Raw genomic sequence first — 10,922 nt, 5'->3', positions numbered from 1 at the left:
TAAGTGTATGTAATTAGAATGTATCTTCTAACAAATCCCTCCCAGTAGTGCTGTATGCACGACAGAGGCAGAGTACATTGCTTACTCTTATCTATGACAGTTTTCAATCTTCAAGTTCTTAATATGATTTTAGTGTCTCCCATCACTAACCCTTCTGTCACTGTCACTCATCACAAGTTCTTAAAACATTGTTATTATAAAGATGATATACAGAGGGGTTACAGTTACGTAAGTCAGGTAAAGAGTACATTTCTGTTTGGACAATGCCACCTCTTCCCTCTTCCAGTTTTTCCCTCCCATCCCCATCCACAAGTTGTATAATTCATTTTCAAAACAGTGTCTAGTGAGTACCTCTGCTGCATTTGTTCACCCTTTGTCTCTCCATTTCTGTGCCCTCCCTTACCCTTCTCAAAACAGATAAACTTGTCTTCACAAGTTCTTAAGGCATGTTGCTGTACAGGTACTTCACTATTCCTGTGCCTTCTTTAGTGTGCACGCTAGCCTTTCCACATTCTCCTTTATGTGGTATCCAGCTAGATTTTAAAGATATGTTGCTTAAGATACTGTCTCTGAAGACACTTAATGACAGATGAATTTAACTTCATTAACTTGAAATAACCTAATTATTTCTTATAATTCTTTCCCACTTAATTTCTTTACCACATTTTAATTGTTTTCCTTTTTTCTGGTCCACTCTTAAGATGTCATCTCCTTGATTATTATACCTGAAGTCAATAAGTTTACATATTTCTTCTTTCAGGCTTCCTGAGAGCTACAAGAATGAGGCTATTGGGTTCATAAATGGCAACTGTTTGAATCAGAGATAGCTTTTCATAGCTTTGAAAGTAGTCTATGCTGAATCATTAAGCACATGATCATAAAATAAATTACAATATTTGAAAGATACTGTATTATACTTTAGAGTTACATGAAAATTATGTAATCATTCAGTATGTAATCCTGAAAAACACGTGTTTTAGTTGACGTATCTAGTCAATATGATCTATCATTTCTGTGCAAATTTATAATTATTAAATGAGAGACTTCTCCTGTTTTAAGAAAGAAATAGCTTGTCACCCTAAAAAGAAAAAAGGTCTAAGAAAGGAATCAGAGCTAACATCTGATGATGTAATCATTCCTACCAGAGGTTTGCTCATTAAAGGTCAAACTGTATTATTCACTTTGTACAACATTTTCAATACTTAGTTTTCTTATACAAACACAATTTGTTCTTTTTAAAGACTTCATACAAGGCTGGGAGTCAAGAAATAAAACAATATTTGGAACACAGAAAATGGATCCAATCTCCAACTATAAAGGTACTCAGTGATAGAAGAGAAATATCACAGGAGTTGAATTCGTTGGAGAGAACTCAAGGATCAGAAATTAATATGGGCTAAATACCCGCTCAAGTTTTAAATAGTGTCTTACTATAAAGTCACTATCAGCTCAAATAAAAAGGAGAATAAATATGTATTGTATAATTCCAAAGAATATAAATATAAGACAAGATTTTCTTTAATGAATTAAAATCTTTCCTCAAAGAAAAGAACATTGTGAAAGACCTGCATATCAATTTCTTGTTTGAGAAAATGGTGAGGTAAAAAAGAACTTGAAATGTAAAAGTGGCTGGCCATAGGCCAATCTTATAAAGATAAAACTGCAGAACTCTGAAGAAGACTGGCTGATGTCCCAGATCAATTAAGGAAGAAACCCTGCAGAATAGGCAACATATTCATCTTTGAAATCCCAAATTTAGATCATGCAGCTCAAGAATGGGTAAATGGAAACAAAAAATACAAGTGAAGAAAAAGTATATAGAGAGATATTCTTTAACACAATGTAAACTTAGAACTCAATCATCTGAATCATCGATTCATTCTAAGATAGGAATGGAAAACTCATGATTTACTGAACTGCTACCTGATTAGCTGATTGGGCCTAATTATTTGTCAAAAGACCAAGCTGATAGTCTCAACTGTAACCAATTCCAAATGATCAGAAGTTGCTGCTCAAAATTTGTGTCACAGTATAGCTTGATGAATTTGAAATTGCTGTGTAGGATTGCAGTATTAATAATAATGGAATAAAAGGATAAATGTGACATGTGCTAAGGCAGTCAATTAAAATATGTAAGATTTAATACAAGAGTATCTGATTATTAAAAGAAAATCATTGGGTGAGTTATTAAAATTGCTATTCAGTTTGTGGATAAGACAATTTAATAATGTATTTTGTAGAAACATCCAATGAAATATTCCATAATAATGACAGTATTGTAAGACTTTCAAGTCTTGTGAAGGTGTTTAGAAAAGTTACAATAATCAGACACCTTATGAATATTCAGTTTTATTATTTGGCATCCAGAATATTCATATATTCTTTCCCTTAATTTTCAAACCAAATTTAATCCAATTCTTTGAAACCAAGTCATTGATTAGACCTAAATCAGTTGATGCTTTGTCTTAAAGAATCAGTTATAATTTTCTTTGTCTAAGTTTACATCACTTTGGTTAATTATATTTAATTTATCTATTTATACCATTAAGACATCTTACCTAGGTTTTTGCATACTTGCTGAATTGCTTTCTTAAAATAAAGAAAAATGAAAGTCAAAGTGTTAGATGGAGTCTGATATTTGAGTGACCACTTCATTATATATTAGATGACTGAGATTTCAAAAATACCTTTTGTTTAAATGTATGCTCAGACTTTCTAACCAACAATGATTTAAAATGTACTTGGTTCTGATTTTAAAAATCATACATGTAGTACATGATGAAGATTATGACTAAAGGAAGGCATGATTTTGAAAGTAAAACGATTCAGAATTCTGAAGATTTAATATAATGCCTCCATTTTATAGAGAAGGATTGAAAATCTACACAAGTTCATCATTGAACAAGCTCAGTAGTCTGGTGGGAGAGTAGTATAGTAGTCTAGTCAGGGAGTCCTGCACAGTGCTCTTATTTCTTAAGCTATATTGCATAGAGATGAACAGCGAGAAATGAAAGAAGCAGGTTTCATGAAATGACAATCGTTTGTCAAGACATATAAGTGAATGATTAGTGCAAGTTTAGCTTTAGAATTAATATTGGAGCCAGGTGCCGGTGGCTCATGCCTGTAATCCTAGCTAGTCAGGAGGCTGAGATCTGAGGATCAAGGTTCAAAGCCAGCCGGGGCAGGAAAGTCCATGAGACTCTTATCTCCAATAAACCACTAGAAAACTGGAAGTGGCCCTATGGCTCAAGTGGTGGAGTGCTGGCCTTGAGCTGAAGAGCTGAGGGGCAGTGCCCAGGCCCTACAACCAACAAAAAAAGAAAAGAAAAAAGAATATTAATATAATAATAATTATTATAATAATGATAATATTGGGGTGAATCACTTGGAGAGAAAGCTGAGGTAGTGAAAGAAGTCAAGGTTATATGAAAATGTAATGAAATACACTTTTCTTGGACTATATTAATATAAGGAAAAGAGAATGTGATAAAGGAAGTTTCATACCCTAATATACACTTTTATCAAATCCTTACTGCAAAATATTTGTTTGGGATAAATGCCATTCATATGTGTACCTTACTATAATTGCTATCACTTCTTTTATTTTTCTAAACAATAGCACTTTTTAAAGTTCTCTAAGTGGTTAAATAAACACTAGTTGATTTGTATTAAATGAAATAGTAATAATATTGTGTTCATGTTCTTCTAACTGACCCATAAATATTTAAAATAAAGAGGCTAACTCGATGTTTTGGTAAGAGATACATATGAAAACTAAACCAGAAAAAAATCCTTCTGTCTTTGTACTAGGTCTTTAACTCACTCAATATATTTTTCTTAAAAGCCTATTATGAGCTGATAGAGTTGACCTACTTTGTAAGTATTATTAATTAATATTGAAAACAAAGTACAGAATAATTAGGCTCGGGTGCCTGATATTTTACTTTATTGTTGAATTTGGATTTCCCTGACACTAAAGGTCAATACTATGTTGATTATATGTGACATATTTTAATTATTCCCTGTTTGAATATTTGATATCATGAATTCACAATGCCTTGAGGGTGCCCAGTATTAATATCTTGAATAATACTACTTTAATATTTTATATAAGAATTAAGATAGTGAAAACAATTTTAACAGTTTGACACTGTTCTAATTATCCAAGATGTGCATATTGTCTGATTTTTTTCTTATAGTTACGTTTCAGAAGGTAGGTATAAAATGTAATGAGCATTTGCAAACTTCTTCAAAATGGTAACATATATTTCAATTACCTTGTACACTGACTCCTCCTACCCCATTTATCTCTGCCTTATCTTGTCTTACTAATATAGTCATGCATTTATTTACTGTGGTCTCTAGTAGACTGTAAACCTCAAGCAATTAAGTTCTGTCTTGGGTAGGGACTAGTAGGAGTGGGGGAGAAAAGGGAGATTATGATCAAAATTCTTCCTATACACATATGGAAGTGGAATAATGAAGCTTGTTGAGAATGTTTGGGAATAAGGAGAGGGGGTGTAGGAGAATGATGGAGGCGAGTCTCATTGAAGTTCTCTGTAAGCATTACGGACAAGTACAAATCCCCCTGTATAACCAAGTGATGCTAATGAAAATGTAAAGAAACGCTCAAAAAGAACCTTTCTCTCTTCTGTCTTATTTTATCCTCAAGATTTTTTAAGAGAAAGGAACAAAAGGAAAGACTCATGCTTAATTAATACTTGCTGAATGAATAAGGGATTAAACACAAACCTAGATTTTCCTCTCCTGCCTCTCTTTGGAGTTGGCAATGTTTTGAAACAATATGATGAATCTGTTTTTTACAGTGGGTTTTTTTCTCAAAATTTTCATTGTAGACTACAGAACTCTCTTATTTTGCCATGTGTGTGCATGCACCTGAAACAATACGCATGAAACTATTTTACTACTGTCAATGAACTCTGATGCTTGAATTTCCAAGCTAGTGGTTTTCATTGTAGTCAGAAAATAGTGCTGGTATTGGAATTGACTCTATGATCCCAAAATATGCATTTCATAAAGCAATTTTAGTCTGTGAGCTCTATGTAGAGATGAGACATATTAATTTTTTAGTGTGTTGATGAAACACATGTCCTACTCAGGGTGGGTGTATAATCAACTTATCAAGGGTATATTTTCCTGAACCCCCCTGCCTGTTCAGCCTGTGGATAGATACCACTTGCCTTTTATATCCTGGACTTTCAGTAGCTCGAAGCCTTTAAAAGGGGTCTGAAATTTTACCTTCTAGATACCATTGGTAAGAAGTAGAGAAATTATGTGAGTTTGTATTTTGATTCAGCTACAGGGCGAACAATGTAATTATTCCACGTACTTCTCACTGCGACCATACAAATTAAAGTCAATGGTCTTAAGTAAAAAGAGTGAGTCTGAAGAGGTCCGAGTTGTGTCCAGAGTGACTCATCTCGAGAGCAGGATTGACTCACTCCTCTTTGCAGATGCAGCTCCTTGTCCCGGGGCGACAGAGGCCTAGAGGTCCTGGAATGCAGGGCCGGCTCTTCTGCTGCGAGAAGGGAGGATCCTAAAAGTGCTGCCCTCTTCCTGTGGGACGGGGAGGTAAGGGAACTCCCGGTTCTCACCCAACTTCTTCACCTGGCCGGACACCCCGCCCCGCCCGGCATTCAAGCCCCTCGGTGCAGGGTGGCGGGTGGAACAGGGAAACCACCCGCGGCTATTGATTATTGGCCTTATCCTACTCATCCTCTCGCCGGCGGTTGGCCGCTACAGCTGTGGGAAGTAGCAAGAAATGCTAGCTTCTCTCTCTCTCAGAAATTACCCTTGGCTCAGCCCAGAGCCCAAAGGAGAGCCCAGAACCAGCTCCTTTGGCCTTGGCATTTGCGATTGCCTTTCTCCATGGTAGGTACAGAGAAACCTTGGCTCGGTCGACTCCGAGGCTCCTCGGGGTACAGTAAACGCGCTCAGCTCCAGACCCCCTCCCAAGCCCCATCCCCACCCAGGCCGGGGCACCTCCCGGGGAGGGCTGGGTTTCGCCCATCTCCCACTGCTCCCGGCCAGCGGGTTCCCTGCTCTCTTTCTGGTCCCACCAGTAGAGCAAAACCCAGGGTGCCGGACGAGTCCTGGCCCGCTGTGCCACTGGGCATGCTCAGTGGCGGAGTAGGTCCCGGGGCCTCGGCCCGCAGGATGCAGAGGTGGCTGCTCCGGGGTGGGAGCGCGGCGCAGCCCCGGGGCCCGCGGCGGCTGGGGCGCTGCCAGCCGCCTCTGCAGCTGTGCTGCGGCGGCCGGCCACCGGAGGGGGCGACCCGACGTCAACCTGTTGTTTGTCCCGTCCCCGTTTATCAGCGCGGCGCCACAAGGAAGTGCGGCACGCACACGCGCTGGAAAGTTCAGCATGCAGGAAGTTCGGAGCGGGCTCGGCGTGTAACCGGGCGGCGGGGCGAGCGCGCGGCGGCGGCGGGCCAGCAGCGGACCCGCGTGTTTTCCCGACAGCCACGCGGTCCCCAGGTCGCTCATCCCAAATGCACCGGCTCATCCTCCTCTGCGCTCTGGTGTGCGCCAACTTCTGCAGCCAGCGGGACGCTGGGGCCACCGCGCAGAGCGCATCCCTCAAGGCTCTGCGCAAGGCCAACCTCCAGCGAGACGGTAAGACAGCCGCCCTTACTTTGTCCCCCAATTAAAAAAACAGCACCTTGGTGGTTGTCACTGCACTTTTCCTCCTCCTTCCTGCCCCCCCCCCTCCTCTTTTCAGTCTTTCACACAAACTCAGACTGAACGCGCTGGGTTGGGGAGGGGAGGTTTTCTGCTGGTCCCCAGTCCTGAGAGTCCCCTCCTTCCAGGGGGACTGAAGCTTAGAGAACCCTCTGCACAATAGGTTGGACGCCAGGACCCCAGCTTCTACGGTTGGCGAAGGTTGCCGCTGCGCCACCCTTTGGTCAGGCTTTTAACCTTTTGGAGGAGCAACTGGCAGAGACCAGGTTGGGGTTAGGTGCCGGAGTTGATAGAGTGATTTATTGTTTAAAATGTATTTTGGCAGGAGTGGGGGAGGAGAATGCTGAGTTTTGGCAATGCAGTTGTATTTGAGCGAGTATATATATTAATAGTTTTAGATGAGTGTGTTGCCTTTTAAGTCTCTTAAGTGACTTTTCCCCATTGGAGTGCTGTAGGGCTTAGACACTCAGGAATCTAGACCAGGCTTCTGGGCTGTTCTCTGTACTGTGGAAGGACCTTCATGGAAGGTTTTTGCAACTGCTTGCCAAGAATACACCTCCTGACACCTCCAGACAGCCTAAGCAAGGTCTCAGGCAGGCTTGTTTGTGTTCCTTTAATCTGGAGGACATCTGGGTCATTGGGTCCAAACACTCAATTGCTTAATTTGCTTCTGGGGCCTCTATCAACATCTGGAGTTGTTTTGGTCTTCATTCCCTGCTGGTCTCCTCAGCAACTGCAACTCTTACTGCAGTGTACCTGGACTTCCCACAGTTTGTGGGTTTGGGGTTTTGCTTTTGTTTTTCTACATTAGATCCTTCTCTCCTGCTTGATTAAAGTTCTAACAGATTCTTCAAGGAGCTCATTAAGCTGTACTTAATGGTTTCACAGTCAAAACTGATAATGTTGGACTGTTGTATGTCTTTCTTGATAGGTTCTTAATTTAGACTTCACTGAAAGACTTTCAGTGTTGGAAGAAATAAATAGAAACTTTGTTATATTTTCTGATGACAGGTAGAGGTTGGATTTCAGCCTGTTCTTGTAATTTGAAATGGTAAACTATGTAGCAGGATAATTCACAGAAACTTTAGAACTGTGTTTTTATATAAAATAGTCCAGCAGTGAATTTTTGATGACCTTCCATGTTAGTTGAAGCATAGATACTTCTTACTAAACTTCAAAAAGGTTTTGGGCTCAAGATCAAACTTTTATTTGTTTTGCTCTATAATGTTTCTTATAGGTACAGATCTTCTCCTGGTAGATTTTCTAAGCTTGTACTTTATATGCCCTTTTTGCTGCATAGAGTAAAATACCCTTCGTGATTTGCATGACTTCACAACCATAATTTTGTAATCCTTAGCCTGCCAAGTATCAGTTACAAGAAGTCAAGGACAGAAAATGCAACCATTGGCCATTAACCCAGGCTTCTGACTTAAACCAAGTAATAACATTTCTGGATTTTTCCCAGTTTTGTCTTTGGGACATATCACCCATTTTAGTTTGTATTGTTAAATCTCTATACATCTACCTAGTATATGTGATAAATGGTTTGTTTCATCAATTTTTTTTAACATACTTCTAGATTTCTTATTTCTTCATATTGTAGATAAAGTTGTTTTGAACTTGCTCAATACACACACATTTTGGTGGGATTGCTCAATATTTTACTGAGTAGAAATCTCCTCTTACACACTAGACTGGGAAGGACAGAAAGGTAGATGCAAAAATCATTTTCCATATAGTAATAATAAATGCTCATAATGGTGGTAGTTTTAGAAAAATTGAAATGACATGGTTTTTCTTAAAGCATGTGCATTCCAAAAGACAGGACAGTCAATGATGTACCCACAGAGGTAAGATTGAGTCCCAGATTTTCCTAAAGAGCTCAGCGACAGTGCCCAGGTCCTCAGTTCAAGTCCAATAATACACATATATACATGCATACATGTTTACATACTACCTTCATATGTACATACATACAAAACAAGATAATTAAAAGAAAGAATGAGGTAAACATGTGTAAGGAATAGTTTCAAGGGTAAGATGAAAAATGAAAATCTCTAAACATTAAGTTGGGACTGTTAGAAGATTTGGTTCTCAGACGTTAAGACAAGATGCCAGTGGTTCACACCTATCCTCCTAGCTACTCAAGAGGCTGAGATGTGAGAGCCTGGAGTTGAAGCCAGCCTGGGTAGACAACTCCTTGAGGTTCTTATCTCCAGATTACCAGCAAAAAAGCCAGAAGTGAAAGTATGTCTCAAGTGGTAGAGAACCACCTGTGGGGGGGGGGGGGAAGCAGGGGAGCCAAGTGAGAGTTGTAAGGCCCCAAGTTCAAGTTCCACTCTAGCCACCAAAAAAGAAGAATGTAGGAGGTGACAACAAAGCATTCTTTGTGTAATACAGTTGCTCCTGATAGCCAGGTTGGTTGTTACCCACTGTTGGGTTGTAGTCAAGAATGGAACAGTATTGGCAGGTGTTCAGTAAAAAGAGCATGAGGGTGAGTGTGTGGGATTCTGTGTAGTCTGACACTAAACACTATGCTTAATGGCTCCAGATCCCCAGAGTAGCTAAGAGATGACATGATATGAAAGCAGTGTTACTGATGTAAATGGAATACCTACTGTCATAGGAGGGTATATGGTGTCATCTCCTACTCTTCTAAAATTTTCCATCATGATGTGTCCTTGCTACAAACTGACATCTCCCAAGAGACCTTTTCATCTGGCAGAATAGCTGAAGGCAGCCCAATAGAGCAAAGTAGTTGAATTTTGCCCTTGCTTCCAGGAGGAAATGAGATCTTCTATAGCTAAGAAAGCTTAAAATATAATAATTTTCAGTAATTAAGTGTTCATCATCATTCTTGTTTCATACTGGTTTTACTTTCTGTCTCTGAGAGAAAAATCTTGATTTAGCAGTAACAGCTACATCTTCTTATTTTAATGCCTTTGCAGTTGTGCTTTGGTGACACTAATTGGCCACAGCAGATGTTACTATTCAGAGTGTGGGTCCAGAAGTGTAAAGGTAGCAACTCAGTGACACTACTATTTACTTATTTTAAATACAATATGGCCAATGTAGGTGATAATATTTAATGGAGGTTCTGTTTTTGGTTGATCCTAGGGATTGAACTCGGGGTCTGTTTCTGAGCTCTTTCACTCAAGGCTAACATTCTACCACTTTGAGCCACAGCTCCACTTCCAGTTTTCTGGTGGTTAATTGGAGATTAACAGATTTTTCCTGCCTGGGCTGGCTTTGAACCACAATCCTCAGATCTCCTGAGTAGCTAGGATTACATGCATGAGCCATCATTATCCATTATTCATCCAGGTTCATTTTGAAGAGAGGGTTTTACCAGGTGTCGGAATGCTGTGTATTACAGGAAACCGTTAGTTTCTGAATTAATGAATGTCATTGAATGACAGTGAGATTTGTCTACAAGATTTTAGCCTTCATTAAATGAAAGTGAAACCACATTATTTCAGAGCAATAAGAGTCAGAGGATGAACAGAACCCCGGAGCCAGTCATCAGTTCTGGCCAGCAAGAACTTAAGCATGCTGTCATACAGGTCTCTGGCTTCACAGCCCACAATTCCAACCTGGGAAGGACATGTGGATCTCTTTCTGCCTTTGTCCTTGAGAGCTGAGTCATAGTGCAAATCATCTCCTTTCTGGAAAATACTCTTGACTCTCCATTGTGAAATTGATCTAGTTAGTGTCAGAAGGCAGTTCTTGAATAATGGGATAAAAGCATTTCTTTTTGTTTAAAATTGGAAAACCTTTTAGTAAAACCAGTTACAAGCTGTTTCCAGCTCATCTGTGCTGACCATTTAAGTGTGACATTGACCTTTCACAAAAGGTCTATCTTACAAACATGAAAGGTAACATAGCAGTTCTTTATCCTGAACTCTGAAACTGAGCTCTAGTGTAGTGGTTATTTATTTATTATTTCCTTCTTCTGTAGTGTCCACCATGTCTTTTGCTAGATGCTTAGTCACCTGGTACAATAGAAAGTTCTGCCATCTTGGAAGATATAGTCCAGTGGACAATATAGAGATAGTTGTCTACAACTATGTAGACCAATGTGATCATTAACAAGAATTGCACTTGACTTCTTGGGTGCTTTGCATAGTGTGAAAATTCTAGACAATATGTCTGTCATCTAGCTACAAGGGAGGCTTAGATCAGAAATACGGTGGTTCCAAGCAAACCCAGGCAAATAGTAT

At 39.6% G+C, this 10,922-nt stretch overlaps 1 protein-coding gene across 2 annotated transcripts in view; it reads left to right on the top strand.

Moving 5' to 3' along the window:
- The first annotated feature begins 6,305 nt into the window (after positions 1 to 6,305).
- Positions 6,306 to 10,922, top strand: part of Pdgfd (platelet derived growth factor D) — a 168,019-nt gene continuing 163,402 nt past the window's right edge. For both annotated transcript variants that reach the window (XM_042674946.1, XM_042674945.1), the window contains exon 1: positions 6,306 to 6,636. In XM_042674946.1, the coding sequence (XP_042530880.1) occupies positions 6,513 to 6,636 (124 nt within the window). In that variant the 5' untranslated portion in view covers positions 6,306 to 6,512. The remainder of the gene's footprint in view (positions 6,637 to 10,922) is intronic.

This window comes from Dipodomys spectabilis, unplaced genomic scaffold (genome assembly GCF_019054845.1).
Source record: "Dipodomys spectabilis isolate Male_0828 unplaced genomic scaffold, ASM1905484v1 ptg000023l, whole genome shotgun sequence".
Lineage (NCBI taxonomy): Eukaryota > Metazoa > Chordata > Mammalia > Rodentia > Heteromyidae > Dipodomys > Dipodomys spectabilis.
Note: the sequence above shows the minus strand (reverse complement) of the source record. Positions and strands in the feature narration are given on the sequence as shown.